This window comes from Bombina bombina, chromosome 7 (assembly GCF_027579735.1).
Source record: "Bombina bombina isolate aBomBom1 chromosome 7, aBomBom1.pri, whole genome shotgun sequence".
Taxonomy (NCBI): domain Eukaryota; kingdom Metazoa; phylum Chordata; class Amphibia; order Anura; family Bombinatoridae; genus Bombina; species Bombina bombina.
This window is the reverse complement of record NC_069505.1, coordinates 374,957,004-374,977,911: the sequence shown is the minus strand read 5'-3', so window position 1 is coordinate 374,977,911 and position 20,908 is coordinate 374,957,004. Positions and strand designations below refer to the sequence as shown.

The 20,908-nt window shown below is 38.8% G+C and overlaps 1 protein-coding gene across 2 annotated transcripts in view; it reads right to left on the bottom strand.

Moving 5' to 3' along the window:
- Positions 1 to 20,908, bottom strand: part of ATG7 (autophagy related 7) — a 582,165-nt gene that overhangs the window by 550,029 nt on the left and 11,228 nt on the right. For both annotated transcript variants that reach the window (XM_053721092.1, XM_053721093.1), the window contains exon 2: positions 12,216 to 12,388. In XM_053721092.1, coding sequence (XP_053577067.1) covers positions 12,216 to 12,375 — 160 coding nt within the window. In that variant the 5' untranslated portion in view covers positions 12,376 to 12,388. The remainder of the gene's footprint in view (positions 1 to 12,215; positions 12,389 to 20,908) is intronic.

The following is a 20,908-nucleotide window of genomic DNA, read 5'->3' as shown; positions in this document are numbered from 1 at the left end:
AAACTTGTAAATATGGCGCAAGGTGAAATAAAAATAAAATGAATCTACTCAATTGAACATAGAAAGCTAAATGAGCATGAAGTGTAACCATAAAATATCTGTCATGTTCTTGTCCACTATACTATGCTGTACTTTATTCATTTGTCAATAGGGAGTAAGAATCAAATCATTTAGGAAAAGCCAAAAATAAATGACTAAATATTGACAGCCTATTAGAATGGCGGTCAATAAGCAAATAGTGGTACGCAGAAAATGTGAGAAAATTATGTCATGTTATGTTATCAATGCGAGCAGCAGAAATAAGGTGCCATGAAAAAGAAAAAAGTATCAGTCAGACAGATTGAATAATGTAATTGTAATCAGTAGCGTCATGTTTTTTGTAACCAATGGTGTGTTACTAATTGTTTTTTATAACACGGAGGTGTGTGAGGGGGTCATACAGCTTTGACTACGGCTATTGGCCGAAACGCGTCAGCTGACCCCTTGACGCTACTTCAGTGGACCAACATGTGTGTCTAATATACAGATGCACGGAGGATCCTTTAAAACCTGTATTGCTGCAAAAGAAAATGTTTTTATGTGAACGAAATAAAGTAATGTGGATTTTAACAGAGTTCCCCGGGTGAGTTCTTTCTAAATTGGATAATAATTAACCTACCCTAACTGTTATACTAAAATTACATTAAACTACAGATTAAATTAACTATATTATATATTTAAAAACATAACCCTACTCAAATAATTTAAATCTACTATTAAAAATTACAAAGTTACAAAAAACTAACAACTAAGTTACACAAAATAAAAAATAAATTATCAAATATTTAAACTAATTACACCTAATCTAAGAACCCTATGAAAATAAAAAAAGCCCCCCAAAAAAAAAAAAAAAACCTACCCACAATAAACTACCAATGGCCCTTAAAAGGGCCTTTTGCAGGGCATAGCCCCAAAGAAATCAGCTCTTTTACCTGTAAATAAAAAATACAAATACCCCCTAAACAGTAAAACCCCCCACCCACACAACCAACCCCCCAAATAAAAACCTAATCTAAAACCCTAAGATCACCATTGCCCTGAAAAGGGCATTTGTATGGGCATTGCCCTTAAAAGGGCATTTCACTCTTTTTCAAAAGTCCAAACCCTAATCTAAAATTAAAACCCACCCAATAAACCCTTGGCTGATTGGAATAGCCAATAGAATGCAAGCTCAATCCTATTGGCTGATTGTGTCAGCCGTAAAGGATCAGCCCAGGATTCAACCCAACTGCTAGCGTTAAAAGTAAAACACACGCTAGCACACTGAGAAATAACCAGGACGTGACCCACTTAGGAAACAAAATAAACAAAGTGAAGCCGGATACAATGTACTCACAAAAGAAGTAGAATCTCTGTATAGTTTCTTGAGGTCTGAATTGATACACAAGAGATAGCGGTTGAACCCTTTAAGCAGGATAGTAACTTTAGGTAGTTGGAAGGTAAAATGATAAATGTCCTTTTAAGCAGGTTTGCAACAAACAAATAATAAATGTCCCTTTAAGCAGGTTTGCATCCAACAAATGATAAATGTCCCTTTAAGCAGGTTTGCAGCAAACAAATGATAAATGTCCCTTTAAGCAGGTTTGCAGCAAACAAATGATAAATGTCCCTTTAAGCAGGTTTGCAGCAAACAAATGATAAATGTCCCTTTAAGCAGGTTTGCAACAAATAAATGATAAATGTCCCTTTAAGCAGGTTTGCAGCAAACAAAAAATAAATGTCCCTTAAAGCAGGTTTTTTAGGATTGAGAAACAAATTGTACCCCTCTATCGGAGACGATATCCAGTGGGAACCCATGTAATTTCACAATATGTAAAAGAAAAAGCTCAGAAAGACTTTTGGCAGAGAGTAAGCCAGGCAAAGGAATTAAATGAGCTGTTTTAGTGAATCTGTCGACAACCACCCAAATAGTGTTGTTTCCAGCTGAAAGAGGGAGGTCGGTAATAAAATCCATAGATAAATGGGTCCAAGGCTGGTGAGGAATGGCAAAGGCTGAAGCAAACCAGGAGGGAGTTGTCGAGGAGTTTTATTGGTAGTACATTGTGTGCAAACTGAAACATAGTCTTTAACATCTTGAGTGAGAGTTGGCCACCAGACATACTGTTTGAGATTCCGAACAGTGTTACTGATACCTGGATGTCCGGAGAGAGGACTATCATGAGACAAATGTAGGATCTTGGAACGAAGACGTTCAGGAACAAATAGTAAACCATCAGGAGGTTTGCAGGACAAAGGAAGATTCTTTTGCAAAGTCTGTAATTCCTGTAAGCAAGAAGCTGATAACTGAGCTATGACTTTATGTGGTTGAAGGATGGTACCAGATTCAGGAGTAGAGGTAGGTTGAAATTGTCTGGAAAGGGCATCCGCTTTTATATTCTTAGAACCAGGTATATAAGAAAGATTGTAATGAAAACGTGAGAAGAATAAAGACCAATGAGCCTGCCTGGAATTCAAACGTTTGGCAGTTTGGAGATAAAGAAGGTTTTTATGATCTGTGAGGTTGGAAAACGGTAAAGCAGTACCCTCCAACCAATGCCTCCATTCGTCCAGAGCCATCTTGATGTCAAGCAACTCTTTATTGCCTACGTCATAATTTAATTCAGAAGAGGTAAATTTTTTGGAGAAGAAACCTACAGGATGAATCTTTCCTATGTCAGGTAATCGTTGGGAAAGAATAGCCCCAGCAGCAACAGAAGAAGCATCCACTTCTAGGATGAATTGAAAATCCGGATTTGGGTGGTGGAGTATAGGTGCAGAAGAAAAGGCTTCTTTGAGAGACTCAAATGCCTTAATAGACTCTGGAGGCCATTCTTTACAGTTTTTCTGTAATAACTGGCGAAGCCCAGAAACGTTGTAGAGCTTTAAGAGAATCAGGTCTAGGCCAATCCAAAATGGCAGAAAGTTTAGTTGGATCCATTTCGAATCCAGATTCGGATATTACATAACCCAAGAAAGGTATGGATTTTTGATGAAATGAACATTTCTCCAGTTTGGCAAACAAATGGTTGTCTCTTAACCGTTGCAATACTTTCCTGACGTGGTGCACATGATCTTGATAGTTTTGAGAAAAAATTAGAATATCGTCAAGGTATATGATGACAAAAGTGTTCAGAAAATCCCGAAAAATCTGATTCACACAGTGTTGAAAAACAGCAGGGGCATTACATAGCCCAAAAGGCATGACCAGATACTCATAATACCCAAATCAAGTGTTAAAGGCTGTCTTCCATTCATCACCCTTGCGCATATGGATAAGATTGTACGCACCACGAAGATCCAGTTTAGTAATTATTGTGGATCCTTGAAGATAGGTAAACAATTCAGGAATAAGGGGTAAAGGGTAACTGTTCTTGATTGTGATTTGATTCAAACCCCTGTAATCAATACAAGGTCGCAGACCTCCATCCTTTTTCCCCACAAAAAAACCCCAGCCCCTACAGGAGATGAGGAGGGTCGAATAAATCCTCTAGCCAAATTATCTTGAATATATTCCTCCAAAGCTACATTCTCAGAGCCCCAGGAAGAAGATCAATGGGGCAATCAAAAGGACGGTGAGGAGGAAGACGTTTTGCTTCTTTCTTGGAAAAAACATCAACAAAGTCTTGATAAGGCGTGGGTAATGACCCAGAGGTATCGGTAGTGAGAGCAATAGTAAGTGGCACTTTAGTGGGCACTTGAAGACAACTGGTTTGACATGAAGATCCCCAAGAGGTGAGTTCACCTTGTGTCCAAGAGAAGATAGGGTTATGTAATTGGAGCCAGGGAAGACCCAAAATTATAGGAAATTGAGGAGTCGAGATGACGTCAAAACATATTGTCTCAGAATGAAGAACTCCTACAGTAAAGAGAATGGGTTTAGTAGCAAACTGGATAAGTCCGGAACCCAAAGAATCTCCACTAACAGTAGAGACAGGAACTGAATACTCTTTTCTAAGTAAGGGTATAGTGTGAGTAGATACATATGTGTAGTCAATGAAGACTCCTGAGTCAATGAGAGTCAATGAGAGCTTGGGTATGAATTTTGTTTCCTCCAAATTGAAGAGTCACTGGAACAAAAAGTTTATTATTGAGGGAATGAAATCCTATTTAGCTTAACTCAGTTCCCCGGTCAGAAGTTAAGCCCTGGCTTTTACTGGTCTGGTGGGACAATCCCTTAATAAGTGTCCTTTAAGGCCACAGTACAAACACAGGCCAAGAGAGCGTCTTCTCAGGCGTTCAGTTTCGGTTAGTCTTATGGTGCCTACTTCCATTGGCTCAGCCTGGTCAGAAGAAGGAGAAGCGGGAGTTATTGGGTTAGAGAAACGAGGAGCCAGACGAAAAGAAGATCGATTTGAAGATTTTTGACTTCTCTCTCTTTCTTGTTGGCGTTCGCGATATCTGGAATCGAGACAAATACAAAGATTAATCAGAGCTTCTAGGGATTCTGGAAGTTCCCGATACACCAATTCATCTTTGAGACGTTCAGAAAGTCCTTTACGAAAAGCTGCTCTAAGAGCTCCCTGATTCAAGTAGTCTCTGATGCTAGGGTGCGGAACTCAATGGCATATTGAGACACAGGTTGACCTCCCTGTCGTAGGTCTAAGAGGGAAGCCTAAGCAGCGGAGGATCATTCTTTTCAAGCAAAGGTGATACCCAGGCTAAGGCTTTTCCTTTCATTAAGGATATAAGGAAGGTGATTCTAGAAGAGGGAGTAGCAAAGAGGACAGGGCTGTTACGGAAGTGTAGGCGGCATTGATTAAAAAAAAACCTACAGTCTTCAGGATTCCCATCATATTTGTCCGGAAGGGGTATCCTAGGACTGAGTTGCCCTTGTGACTGGTTAGTAGGATTCGTAGGAGGAGAGGCCTCCAAAGGAGTAGGATTGGGAGGTATAGGAGCAACCAAACTCTGTAATAATGTTGTTATCTGATCCAACTTTGAGTCCAAGGATTTCAAGTGAGTAGCATGAGATCCCAGTAATTGTCCCTGGTGGGCCACGGCCATGGGTAATTCAGTGGGGTCCATTTCTGGCCTGTTTGTAATGTCAGCCATAAAGGATCAGCCCAGGATTCAACCCAACTGCTATCGTGAAAAGTAAAACACACTCTAGCACACTGAGAAATAACCAGGACGTAACCCACTCAGGAAACAAAATAAACAAAGTGAAGCAGGATACAATGTACTCACAAAAGAAGTAGAATCTCTGTATAGTTTCTTGAGGTCTGAATTGATACACAAGAGATAGCGGTTGAACCCTTTAAGCAGGATAGTAACTTTAGGTAGTTGGAAGGTAAAATGACAGTCACAGTCATGTGATCAGGGGGCTGGAAGAAGGTTCCTAGATAGAAGGTAATCACAGAGGTAAAAAGTATATTAATATAACGGTGTTGGTTATGCAAAACTGGGGAACTTTTAAAACAATAACAATTCTATGGTAGACTGTCCATTTAAAGCAGGTTTTTTTAGGATTGAGGCAAAAGCAAAGTCAGGCAGGCAAGGGTCAATATATTCAAGAGACTAGTTTGAGGGTCTTAGGGAAAAGCAAGGTCAGGCAGGCAAACGGGCCCCGAGTGAGATCTCCCGCCAGGATTTAAAGGCAGAGGAGAGACGCCGAAGTCAGAGAGGAGTGTCCTGACGACCGCGTCACGTTGCTAGACAGAGGAGATCCGGGAGCCGCTGCGACACGGCAATGAGCGGATCGGAGTGTGACAGATTGGTTCAGCCAAAAGGATGAAAGCTCAATCCTATTGGCTGATTGCAACAGCCAATAGGATTTTTTCAACCTTAATTCCGATTGGCTGATAGAATTCTATCAGCCAATCAGAATCTAAGGGATGCCATCTTGGATGACGTCATTTAAAGGAACATTCATTGTTGAAGAAGACGTCGAACGAAGAGGATGCTCCACGTCGGATGTCTTGAAGATGGAGCCGTTCCGCGCCGGATGGATGAAGATAGAAGATGCCGTCTGGATGAAGACTTCTGCCCGGTTGGATGAAGACGTCGGCCCGCTTGGATGAAGACTTCTGCCGGCTTCTATGAGGACTTCTGCCGCTTCGTTGAGGATGGATGTCGGGTCTTCAGAAACTGTAAGTGGATCTTCGGGGGTTAGTGTTAGGCTTTTTTAAGGGTTTATTGGGTGGGTTTTAATTTTAGATTAGGGTTTGGGCTTTTGAAAAAGAGCTAAATGCCCTTTTAAGGGCAATTCCCATCTAAATGCCCTTTTAAGGGCAATGGGGAGCTTAGTTTTTTTTAGATTAGGTTTCTATTTGGGGGGTTGGTTGTGTGGGTGGTGGGTTTTACTGTTAGGGGTGTTTGTATTTTTTATTTACAGGTAAAAGACCTGATTTCTTTGGGGCAATGCCCCGCAAAAGGCCCTTTTAAGGGCCATTGGCAGTTTATTGTAGGCTAGGGTTTTTTTTTATTTTGGGGGGGCTTTTTTATTTTCATAGGGCTCTTAGATTAGGTGTAATTAGTTTAAATATTTGATCATTTATTTTTTATTTTGTGTAACTTAGTTGTTAGTTTTTTGTAACTTTGTAATTTTTAATAGTAGATTTAAATTATTTGAGTAGGGTTAAGTTTTTAACTATATAATATATTTTATTTAATTTTTAGTTTAATGTAATTTTAGTATAACAGTTAGGGTAGATTAATTATTAGTTTAATATAATTTTAGTCTAATAGGGTAGATTAATTAATAGTTTAATATAGTTTAATGTAATTTTAGTCTAATAGGGTAGATAAATTATTAGTTTAATATAGTTTAATATAGTTTAATTTAAATCTAAAGGTAAGTTTAAATTTATTATAAGATAGGGATGAGTTAATATATAATATAAAGTTAGCGGGTTGTTAGGTTTAGGGGTTAATAGGTTAATTTAGTTTATGGCGATGTGGGGAGCTGGCGGTTTAGGGGATAGTGATGTGGCAGGCCAGGGGTTTAGGGGTTAATACATTTATTTAGTTGCGGCGGGATAGGGGTTAATAACATTATTTAGGTGGCGGCAGGGTCCGCGAGTGGCGGAATAGGGGTTAATAAGTATAATGTAGGTGGCGGCGGTGTAGGGGAGGCAGATTAAGGGTTAATAAGTATAGTGTAGGTGGCGGCAGATTAGGGGTTAATATGTATAATGTAGGTGGCGGCACGGCAGATTAGGGGTGTTTAGACTCGTGGTACATGTTAGGGTGTTAGGTGTAAACATAACTTTTATTCTCCCATAGAAATCAATGGGATATCGGGCAGCAGCGAACATAAGCTTTCGCAGACTCCCATTGATTCCTATGGCATCCGCCGCCGCCTCCAGGGCGGCGGATTGAAAAGCAGGTACATTGGGCGGGGATAGTGGCGAGCGTACCTGGTAGATATTTGATAACTAGCAAAAGTAGTCAGATAGTGCCTAATTTGCATTCAGAACATCTGTAATGACGTAAGCATCGATCTGTGTCGGACTGAGACCGGCGGATCGTATGTTACGTCACAGATTTCAACTTTTGCCGGTCTGTAGGCTTTGATAAATAAGGGGAATCAGGCTCGCCACAATTACGCTGCGGAATTGCAGCGTATTTGCGGTTGACGGCTTGATAAATAGGCCTCTTAAACTGCCCCATTTCCCCTTTGGGAACTTTGCATGACATCATGTGTGTGCGCAATATGGCTAAAAAAAGGAGAAAAAGGTTAAAAGACGTTTATAAAACATGGACCCGTTATAACTTTGTGTATGCCCATTCATGACTACATACATGTGCATGCCTTTGATTGTGTATACGATTTCCATTGTGCCTTTTTGCACTTCAAATTACTTGTTCATACACTCCTCCCTCTCTTACACATGTAATACTAAGAATTTCATTATTTTTAAAGAACCTTACTACCCTTAAGCTATAACTTATTTTTTATCATAGATATGAAATTCAAATTCCCCGCGCTCCACCACCCACTTAAAAAGTCAATTTTCCTGTGAGCTAACGGTTTTAAATGTTCTCCAATCAGCGCTCTAGCTGCCACAAAGGTGCCATATGTGGAGAGCGCTGAATGGACAACAATTCAAACCATTAGCTCACAGAAAAATTTACTTTTTAAGTCGGCGGCGGAGCACGGGGTATTTGAATTTTATATCTATATTAAAAAGTATTTTATAGCGCATCTTAATTACAACTGATGAATTAAACTCCATCTAAAATATCACTAACATTCCTGATCTGATTTTTCAAAGGGGAGAGTTTACCATCACTTTATTCTAATCAGGCTTGATCTCTCATGAGGGACAGTGTAAAACGAGTATCCCCTTAATGTGTTCCTAATGACTTGTTATACCAGCTGCAGAGTATAAAGTGCATGAGAAATTGCTTTTCCAATTCACTTCTGTTATCAAATTAGATAATGGAATTAAATTGGAAAGTTGTTCAAAACTAAATGCACCATCTGAATGATGGAATAAAAACTTTTGGTTTCGGGGGGCGTGTCCAAGCTGCGCCATGATCAGAAGCAAAGTTGGAAAGCTCCTCAAGAATAACAGATAAATCAATAACTATCCTCTCTCAAATGTGTAATTTCGACTTAAAAAACAACACACTTACTAAGGAGAAGTCAAGGAGCTGAACAACATAATTATTTATCTAATAACATTAGCAGACATTAACTTGTTTGGGACTGTAAGCAGCAGCTATCATACGCATCTATAATTTTCCCCCCCTCGGTTCCTCTTAAACCGAGTACAGCAGTATTCATCTGCAGCTAAACCCAAGCAAATAAAATATCTTTTTCAGCATGGGGAAGCATCAAGCAAATCTCTGTGCATTATTGGAAGTATGTAATCAGAAGATGGAGGAAGGATTCAACAAAGTTCTGAGCACCCTCAGGGGGGTTTGTAAAGAAAATGGCGCCGGGCAACATAGGTCCCCAGTACAAGCTGTTCATGAATTTCCTGAGGCAGATGACTCGTGGACCACAGTTTCCTTGATGGAGGACTTTACAAGCACCTGGGTCGATACTGAACGAGAAGCTACTGACACCGGAGTTAAAATTTATACCCCAGAAGACTTACGTCAACCAGAATCGGCGACCCGGGATCTCGGGAGGTCGCACATGCTCCTGGTCGGTAGCTGCGAGAGAGCTCCAACCACAGTAGATCACCAGTGGTCCCCGGCTTCCTTCCCCCTGTCGATGGGAGATTTGAGGGCAGACATTTCCTTTTGGGCGTCTCGTGTGGGAGGTACGGCCGACTCCTATTATCGAGACTCCGTTCTTACTTACCTTGCACCCACTTCAGGGGCTTGTTTGCTGGTGGAATCACTTACGATTTTTCCCTTTGACTTGGTATGCCATCAAGTAGAGGGGTTTACCCAGGAGATTGTCCCTGCTGCCGGTAAGAATGTCAATTCAGACGGAGATCACAATTGCAGTACGTATACCTGGACTCGTTCAGGGGTAGGCTAAAGTGAGATTCCAGGTGTGTGCCCTAGCTGGACCTAGGTGTATACTAAAAACAAAAGACATTCACCTTTTGATTCTGTTTGCCCCTCTCTTATATAGATGTGGACACCTTTAATGGTGGTGACTGAGGGGACCTTATGCCAGGGTTCGGGACACTCTTGTCACATCCTTTATCACCGGATGCAAATACTTAGGTCACTCAGAGGGTTAATTAAATAACATTTGTTTCAGAGTTAACTATGTGTGTATAGTTGTTAAGAATGTTTTAGCATGTTACTTATCTACTCTAAATGTGTTCTGTATTCAATGTCCCTTAAATACAGCCATATACAAAAGGCATAGCTCCCCCAAAATACTTAATGCAACATACCAACACAATTCTGAGTTTACTGTTATAGATATGTGTGGAATTAAACTCTTATAATGAATGAGAGAACTTTAGCACAGTAAAAACAGCTTTCAAGTTTTGGAGACAGGGGAGGTTTCTACAGGTCAATGACGGGAAGAAGCAACTACCTACAATTATTGCATATGAATATGTTTTGTGAGTTACACAGTCTCTGAGAAGATGAGTGTACTACTTTTTTTTAAGTAACCTAGTCAGCTGTAAACAGTATACCTTGGTATTTGTAAATAGGTGTCTTGTTGGTCTTTCCTTACATAGCTAAGTGCTTTATTACATGTTTATTATTGTATAGGCAGCCTATAATAATTGTTTACCGAACATTTGCTTATCCAAAATGTTTATATATGTATATATCCTGAACTCTTGTGGGATGTGCCCCATTATTATTGTTATGCAAATCCTTCCTATTGAGGTCCTTAGCTCAAATGGCTCCCAGATTTTAAACACAGAGTTGTAAATTATAATACACAACTTTATGCCCCTGGAATTACTAATTAAAAAAGTAGCTAACCCATACTACATAAACTATCTATTTGCTCCTTCAGCATACCCATAAGCGATTATATATATTTTACAGAATTTTACGTTTTCATAGTTTTAATATTAGATCCACTTTCTTCTACTAATTTATATAACCATTATATACTTTTGATGCAAAAAATTTGATAGGTAATAAGCTGTCATATGCCGACTAACCACAGAAAGTTAAAATTAACAGGGAGCAAGTGATGTTTGACGCTATATATGAGTCTAGGATTCTCACTAATGCAGTTTGCAGACCTTACTTAGCATGTTGAAGGGGTATTTCTATGGAGTACCGAGATCACAGAGACTTACTGCAGTTACTAGTCTCTGGAGATACATCTCTAATGGACCATCCCCTTTTTATACGTTATCCTGTCATGAGGATACTAATAGTGTTAACTTTTATCTTACTCCAGTAGGAGCTTGCCTGTTCCCAATTATTCCAATATAAGGTATCCGGTGTGCTCATTTTAAATTTACCAGCTAAACAGGTTACCGTCTAGGCATATAGATATTGAGCGGAAACCTCCAACGTCTTCGGTATATTTTTGTGGCTCCTCCTTACATTCATGTAAAGAAAAGGTTCCAGGCGTTTTTCACCCACATGTCGTATCATAAGTTAATTTCAATAATTGTATAAACATTGTTTGGGTCCCAGAGAGATCATATGTGCTAGTTGAGACCCTTCCTAGTTTGAGATTTTTTCTTCAGGGTACAAAAGTGACCCGGCTTAAGCTGGGAGGTGTTACATTACAATATATTATAGCTTCTATTTAGCGTTCAAACTTTACCTCTCATCTCTGAATATATGGTATTATGCTGAATATCTTAATTGTGTATATCATTCTAGCTGATAGCTTAATTACATATAGAGGTACCACAGTAAACTTAAAATATAAAATAAAACCTAAGGTATCATGAATATAGCTTAAATGAGATATTATATGTGTAACTTTATAGACTTGTTATGTCCTTATGTTGATCTATCGGTTGTTATGCATTATACTTTGTATCGCCAATTACCTTAATAAAAAAACTTTGATTTAAAAAAAAAAAAAACTTTTGGTTTCATGTCCCTTTAACTAAAGAAACTTTCAGTATAGGCAGGGGTACCACAGACAAAATCAGCTACTTTAAATGTTGATATAAAGGCAAATTAGTTATTTGTAAACAATGTAATACTTTACAGCAGGTAAACGTATCAATAGGAACAAATTAAAGGGGAGATAAATTTAGAGTAAACTGTCCCTTTAAATATGTCTGCCATTTTCCAGTTATATGTGTGTGTGTTTTAAATAAATAGAAATTACTTTCTGGAGATAGGGGTACTTCCATTTTTTTTAGACCTACAGGGGTACCTTTACTGAAAGTGTTGAGAAACACTGATCTTAAATATAATATAACTTTCACAATTAATCTAAAAATAGTGTATGAAGACATCCAGTAGTGATTTAAAGGGACATTTTTTTGTTAACTCCATGTGCATGAGCTCAATTTTATCTATATGAAACACATGAACTAACACCCTCTAGTGGTGAAAAACTGTCAAAATGCATTCAGATTAGAGGCGGCTTTCAAGGTCTAAGAAATTAGATAATGAACCTCCTAGGTTTAGCTTTCAACTAAGATAACCAAGAAAACAAAGCAAAATTGGTGATAAAAGTAAATTGGAAAGTTGTTTAAAATGACATGCCCTGTTTGAATCATGAAAGTTTATTTTGGACTTGACTGTCCCTTTAAATCTGACTATTGTGCAGCGAGATTTGTTTCTGTATGTAAAGCTGGAAGAGATTACCAACCATTCTATAAAAAACACTTCTTTTCTCTTACCGTTGTAATAGAAACCCTTTATATCCTTGGGCGTTTCATCAAGCTGGTATATATTGAGTTTTTTCTGTGTCAGCTCATGCCAAAATCCAGCATCTACAGCACTTGTGAATGGAACAAACTGCAGTTTCAGACCTCCCTCAGTCTTACTGTCCAACGCCATGACAGTTAGTTTGCTGCAAAAAGTAATATTTAAAAATATTATTAATAACAAGTAATTTCACTAACAGAGATACAGTGAGGCAGGGGTTGACAAATGTGTAATAAACATAGAAGCCAGCAGCAATATTAAAGGGACAGTCTAGTCAAAATTAAACCTCCATGATTCAGATAGAGCATGCAAATTTAAGCAACTTTATAATTTACTCCTATTAGCACATTTTCTTCATTCTCTTAGTATCTTTATTTGAAAAAGCAAGAATGTAAGCTTAGGAGCTGGCCCATTTTTGGTTCAGGACCTGGGTAGCGTTTGCTGATTGGTGGCTACATTTTGACACCAATCTGCAAGCACTACCCAGGTGCTAAACCAAAAATGGGCCGGCTCCTAAGCTGACATTCTTACTTTCTCAAATAAAGATACCAAGAGAAATTGATAATAGGAGTAAATTAGAAAGTTGCATGTTCTATCTGAATCATGAAAGTTTTTTTTTTTTTTTTTTTAATATATTTTTTATTGAGGTTGTAGGAAATATTACATAAAACAGACATCTAATGACAAGGATGGCATAGTATTGAGACGTACATTATTAATACAAGATCTGGGTAGAAAAAAAAGATATAACAGCTCTAGGCATAGATTATGTGCGTCACTATATGCATATAAATTCAAGGACTATGGAATATACATCTATAACTACTGTTCACACTGTAAATATGTAAATAAAGAAATTTAGGCCAAGTAACAAATAGATGAAAGTAATATTGCAAGATAAGGATAACCAGTATGTCAGTAAAGAATAATGAAACCTCAGTTTTATATTATATTAATAGGAAATATGTTTCCCACATTGCTATAAAGAACATACATAAAGTAAAATTGGGGTAAATGCGGGTTAGATTTTATTTGGCCACTTTTGGGCCAAGTTAGCAAGGAAGGGGGAAAGGAAGTTCAGCGGGCAAGAGCCGCTCTAAGTGAAATAGGGGGAGGGTCAGGGGGACGGAGCTATATACGGTACCAGAATAGTAACGTGGAGGGAGTGAATGAAAGCCCTGCTACATAGTTATCAAAGTGGACTTCAAAGGAACAACCCACTGTTTAAATGGCTACCAGGAAGGGACATAGCTAATACAAGGTATAATAAGCGTCTAAATAGGGCTTATCCCTTACTCATGGTATGTATGGTATACTTATAGAGCCCTAGTCATGATGGTGTTATAGCATCCATTAAGTATTGAATGTAATGTTCCTTAAGATGTATAGTGACTGAGTTATTTCCCAGTCAGTGTGATCTAGCATTGCACTACAGGTAATAGGTAGTAATACACTGCGGTCTCGGCCGCTGACCCAGCAGTATATCGCTGTAAATGTTAGGCATATTAAATATAATAAAATTGGCTACAACACCAATAGGAGTCTTAAGTATATGTAATGCTATAAACTGCCCTCACTGTGGTTTACCGCTCTTCTAGGTGCTTATCAACTTAAGAGTACACCAGTCAATGGCCTTAATATTGTTGGAGTAGCAAGCATAGCGAATTCTAAAACTGGTAACCCAAATGTATATATTATAATTGCATTATGTTGAACGTCCTAGGAGAGCAAACATGCTACCATGTATAGAATACCACCAGCAACCAAGCCCAGTAAACTGCAAGCATGTATGTATTAGAGTGATCAGATAAACTGCATACTGTGCTTGGGCTGAATAGGGCCTAAAATTCGTAGAGCAGTATTGGAAAGTGAAGTGCAGGGAGAAGAGATGCCATATGAATGCTTGTGTCTGACGTAGCTAAAACTAGGTAATGTAACAAAGAAGAGGGGCTTTCTTCACTCATGCCATTTATGTTTACTATTAGAATCTAGATCTCCTTTAGGAGGTTTGATCGTGGTAAAGTACACAAACTGAGCTATACAGGGGAAATCGCTAGGTCAAATAACGGTAACATGCATAAGTTGAGTAACCTCTGAACATAGGTCATATGAACTAATATGTACAAAAATAACATAAGCTTCATAGCGCTAAATCCAACTATATAGAGGGGCTTTTAGTGTAGTAGAACACCAAGCTAATATATATGGGACATAAACTTAACAAGAGGAACCATAATGAATAGCTTGACCCACAAGAAATATTATCAGGGGTTGTTCAATCCAAACAGGGACAGATAGACTGTGTAACATATGAGCCTGAGTTAGCTCTAATAGTGTGGTGTGTTAAAAAGGTCAGTAAGAGATGAATAGAAAGAAAATAAATAAAATATTAACACCTTAACTGAAATGCAGACCAACAGGCTTGACAGACTGGAGCTCACCTTAGGGATACTTAGGCCCTAAACAAAGATGCTATTAAAACTTTTGGAGATAGTTGATGCTAAGCAGCAGTGTGATATCCCCAACATTCAAACTCAAACATAAGCTATAAGTTACCATAGGGAAGTCCTTATATATGATCTCCCACATGTCTTGCGTGGATGTAAATTTAAACTAAAAGAGGAGGTTACATGAGTATAGCTATTGTACATTCACAAGGCAAGCTATCAACTGTATTAGTCACATTAGGACCTTAGCGACAACATTTAAAGAAGGCAATAACTAAAAAGTATGGTAGATTATATGCTATGGGGGCATATAGGAGAGCTAAACATGTAAAATAGGGTGTGGCATATTTGCTAGCACAGAAGCAATAACCTATACTCTAGTAAAGATTTACACAAAAGAGTACAAACATACATTCAAATATAACGATAGGAATTATTAAACCCACAGTGAAAATATATTTAGAATACCAGTTGAGAAATCAAATCTCCGGGTCATTGTAAATTAAGCTATGAGTTATAGTAGCAGACACATAAATCAATAGATATGTAAACCTATGTACCAGTAATGTTAGAACAGAGACCCACATGGCTAGAAAGGTATAGATGAGCGTCTGTAATTATAAGGTATAGGAGAGTCCCAGATAACCTAAACAGTTATCCCCCGCTCCCTGCAGGATCCCCAGTTACTTTAACCAACTCCAACTGTATTTCTAAGTCCCAGGGGAGGTTGAACTTCGTTTCTCCGTTGCGATGCGGCTGCCACTAAAAAAGTTGCGAGTCCTCCTGTTTCCCATACCGGTCCACGGCCCGGTCTAAAGACTCTGAGAATGCTGCTTGATGTGCTTTCAAGGGAGGGCTAGATATTAACACTTGATCCGCTCATCATAGAAGTCTGTGCTGTACTCGCATGCGCCTGAGGTCTATTTCTAATGCTGCTATCGTTCAAAAGATAGGCTGCTTTCCCAGGTATGTGACAGGGCTGTGTGTACCCTCCTAGAATGCTCCCGTATAGCGGAGCACTGGCTTGAGACTGAGCTGGGGTATTATAAGTGGCCAGCATCAACATAGGCAGCATGTCATCCTGCGCGGTGAGGGCTTCTCTGTGCACTATCGCGTAAGTCTCTATATCCGTCAGCTTAGTCAGTTCAGGGTGAGAGTCTAGCTCTCGCCTCGGCACATGATATCTTAAGGGTGAAATAAGTGTGCTAGAGGGTATATCTGTCACCTTCTGTAGTCTGGGCTCGGACGCAGCACAAGACCTGCTTTGTGTGACAAAATCAGTGTCCGCTACTAGCTGTTCCGGTGGTAGCAGAAAGGCAGAAGCTAGAAGCATTAAGTCCTCTTTCATGCTCTGAAAGCACAGTTTTAGAAGAGGTTAGGTGCGCTGTTCCCATAAGTCTAAGGCCTCCATAGCAGCCATGTCGTTAGGAGTGGGTAGCTCCCGGGGAGTCCGCGTGGTGTAGCCTAGGGAGCTGGATCCATCTCAGATTCACCGATTAACTCCTTTTTAGATTTCTTAGAAGCCTAATAGACGGCATTTATTTACTAAGATCTCAAAGGAGAGATTTGGGCCCCTTATGTATAATTTAAATCATGGAATTATATCTAAAAGCTAGGAGCTTCAGAAGAACACGTCTGGCTGCCTCTGTAGCTGGCTCCGCCCCCCTGAATCATGAAAGTTTAATTTTGACTAGACTATCATTTTAAGTGATAATTAAAAAGGGAGAAGCGCTTAACCTGAGAACAAACCGTAGCATAATAGCTTGTTCTATGGCTGGTTACCATCCAAGAAGCAGCCTCTTTTTACTCAACATGTGCCTTTCACAGAGAAGAACTTTCCTGTAGCATATCAGTCTGATCCTGACTTAACAGCACAGTCCAGACCCAAAATACCAGGCAATCCCTCTCTGAACGAGAGAAACAGCAAAACCCCAAACGTAAGTTTCGGCCTAGTGTGGGCTTCGTCAGTGAGGTGCAGCCATATCCCTCTAGGCACACTGAGCAACGGGTCCACGTCTGGATTCCCACATCACGCTTAGGGAGACATGAAAATTCTTGTCTGTGAAAGGCACATGTTGAGAAAAAGGAGGCTGCTTCTTGGGTGGTAACTAGCCACAGAACACGCTATTATGCTATTGTTCTTTCCCAGGTTGAGCGCTTCTCTCTTTTTATTTATCCCTTTAAGTGGCTATCCCTTTAAAGTGAAGGTCAATTTTGATGAATTAGTGCCCAGTTTTTAATAATCCTATTAAAAACAAGGGCACTTTAATTCATCAAAATTGACTTTTCACTTGTTTTCTTCAAAAACTTACCTTTTAATCTTGGCAGCCGCTCCAGCGATTCCCCCGGCCGTCGGAAGCCTCTGCAGACGTCAGAAATGACAAATCCGGCTTCCTCCAATAATGGCTTCCCCCCCGGGGGAATCTTGGCCTGATGCAACGCCGTGATTGGAGGAAGCCGGATTCGTCATTTTGGACCCGCGAAGACGGCTTGCAACGGGCGGAGGAAGTGCTGGAGCGGCTGCCAGGATTAAAAGGTAAGTTTTTGAATAAAACGAGTGAAATGTCAATTTTGATTAATTAAAGTGCCCTTGTTTTAAATAGGATTATTAAAAACCAGGCACTAATTCATCAAAATTGACCTTCACTTTAAGAGAAGCCATATAAGTCTGTTTGACTATGAGTATATATGGAAAAAAAAAAAGTTGGAAGTCAGAAGTAAAATATTAGGTTTGATTTTCAATAAGACACATGTCCACAATTGTCAAGTATAAAAGATACACCTTAAAAGCTATAAAATGTGAAAAATCAAAACAGTCAATCAAAATATACATATAAGCCAGGGGTCTACAAATCTATTTAACATTTAGGACCCAGTAAAAGCATTAAGGAACCAAACATACTTGTATGGTCAAGACATTGATCTCTGTTTTAGATATATGTAGAATAACCCACACATTTAGGAACCAGGGGTAACATTCTAGGAGCCAGTATTCTAGGAGCCAGTGGCTCTCTGACTCTTGGGTTTGTCAAGCCCTGATATAAGTGTAGTCATTAGTAGAGTGACAAAGAAATACAATCTTTCAGCAGTAGTGCATAAATGCAATGTATAAGTAAACAAGGGAAATTGTGGAACAAAGATACGAACAAAAAAGCTACTTTAACTTGCTGGGTTGAGAAGGGTGACGTAGTTTGTGCTTTTGACTGGAACTAGGATTACCCAGTACTTATTTTCCTGGTGCTATGTAATGTAATCATTCAGTGGGCAGAGGAACTTCCTCATTACTAAGGGTGGGGGAAGCTTTATGGGGCTCATATGACAGTTCTTGCACAATTACAGAGACATTTCCCAGAGTAGAATCTGTCCTTTCCAACGAGGGGTCTCTTTATTGTGATTACCTGAGGCAGTAGTTATATTAAAGTTTTATACACTGTCATGAAACTATCCTGAATTAAAGGGACAGTGTACACCAGAATTTTTGTTGTTTAAAAAGAAAGATAATTCCTTTATTACCCATTCCCCAGTTTTGCACAACCAACACTGTTATATTAATACACTTTTTACCTCTGTGAGTACCTTGTATCTAATCCTCTGCAGACTGCCCCCTTATTTCAGTTCTTTTGACAGACATGCATTTTAGCCAATCAGTGCTGACTCCTAAGTAACTCCACGTGCATGAGCACAATGTAATCTATATGGCACACAAGAACTAACTCTAGTTGTAAAAAACTGTCAAAATGCATTGACATACGAGGCGGCCTTCAAGGGCTAAGAAATTAGCATATGACCTACCTAAGTTTAGCTTTCAACTAAGAATACCAAGAGACAAACAAAATTGATGATAAAAGTAAATTGGAAAGTTGTTTAAAATGACATGCCCTATCTGAATAACGAACGTTTATTTTTTACTTGACTGTCCCTTTAAATAATATCTGGGATGTTGTGTGTTATAACATTTTCATGTTTTTAATTAAAAGGACATTGTACACTAGATTTTTTTTGCCCCAAAGTATCAGATGTAGACTCAAGTCTACAGATTCCTGCTCCTCCTGTTTGTGTATTGGGTCTTTTCATATGAGGGGGGGGGGGGTCTGCTCTTTCTGGTTTCCCAGCCCCTTTTACTGGGTGTTCCAGCCACATCAACAGTACTATACTGGGAGCTTCTAAGTAATGTTTTAAAAGGTTTGATACTGGATTTTTACGTCAGTATCTATGCATATTCTTCTTTATAGTAGTGTCTATTACATGCAGTTATATGAAAATTTGTGTACACTGTCCCTTTATAAAAAAAAAAAGGAATTTCTTTAAATTACTAAAGAGGAATTTCTTTAAATTACTGAAGTGGACATATATTACTTTAGCAAAATCTGGTGAATATCTGAAATTAGGATTATTTATTTTCTGTGCTGGATTTAAAGGGAGATGAAACCCAAAATGTTTCTCATGAATTAGATAGAGAATATAATTTTAAACAATTTACTTCTATTCTCAATTTTTACTCGTTCTCTTAGTATTTTTTGTTGAAAAGCCTGCCAATTTCCGGAGCACTGTATGGCAGCAGTTTTGTAAAAATGTTATCCATTTGCAAGAGCACTAGATGGCAACACAATTTCCTGCCATTTAGTGCTCCAGATGCCTACCTAGGTATCTCTTCAACAAAGAATATCATGGGAACGAAGCAAATTTGATAACAGAAGTGAATTGGAAATTTTTTTTTAAATTGTACCTTCTGTCCAAATCACACAAAAAATGTTTTTTTGGGTTCCATATCACTTTAATTCATGATTGTTTCTCAGTATCCTGTTTAAAACTTTCAACTAGAAAGTTGCTTAAAATTGAATGCGCTATCGGAATCATGATAGTCTACTCCTTTAATGTTAACGTGTGACCAAACATGACAGATGTGACATGGCTAGCATTAATATTTATAGTTCCACAATGTGATTAACCATAAGTGTATCGTCACTGTATGTACGGAAATAAATATTCTAATGCAGGGATTCCCAAATTAGTTCAAAATCTAGGCACCAGTCAATAAACATAGGAGCCAGAAGCTTTTGGCCGTCCCTTTGACATTGTATATGCGTCACTTAGTGGCCAATTAAACATATCTTCTGCTGACAAAAGCCAAAAAGCTTGAAACAGCTGTCCAGGAGTGGTTTTAGTTTTTTGCTGTACCTACTCCAAAAGGGAATTGGTGCGTTTTAACACTGTACAAGAAGCAAATAGCATGAGATATTGTTTATCTAATTTGCATATCTTACCCATAATCCTCTAGTACAGTGTAATTCTGGGGAAAACCAAGCAGGGATACTCACCTAGATATGTTAATACAATAATTATATGGATTATATATATGTGTGTGTGTGTGTGTATGTATAAACACAGAAATGGACTGCACTCTCAAGCCAGACAGGGTACACATACTGACCTGCACAAAACTCACAGCCCTGGGTGCTCACCAGCACTCACAGACAGCTGCACAGCCTTCAGAGACTCAGGCAGTTAAACCCAGACAAGTCTGGGTGCAAAGCCCATAGGGACAATTACGAAACAAAATTATTAACACAAAAGTCTGACACATAGCTAGCTAACACTTCCATTTTTCTTTTAATCTAGATGTGTGCGTTCAAGAGAGTGACAGACTTTCTATGTGTTGTATTAATTTTGTTTTGTAATTTTCCCTATGGGCTTTGTACCCAGGCTTGTCTGGGGTTAACTGCCAGTGCCTGGGTATATATTGGCATATTATAAGGAATGATTCAATTATGGGAGATGATGTAAGTGAATAACCTTATTTAATTTTTAATAAAGCGAGAAATCTAAAAAAAAAAAACACTGTAACCCCCAGTGATTTCATTGGGAATTATATAAAAGTTTTTTTCAGTGTTATAGCTGTGTTAGTATGTAAATACAGCAAGAAAACTATAATGTCTTTGACTAATGGCGTAGAATTTCATATTAATGGTATAAGAAAGTGCAGTGATAAGGGAGTTATATACCTTATCCAAGATCCCTGCCATAAACAGCATATAGGCCAAACACCAAGATCTCTAAGGCACGGTTCTTCAAACCACGAGTCGGACCCATTACTGGGTCGCAACTCCATTTTCATTTGGTTGCGATATGAGTGTTGTAAGAGTGTGTGTGTGTTGTATAAGAGTGTGTGGTGTGTGTGTTGTATAAGAGTGTGTGGTGTGTGTGTTGTATAAGAGTGT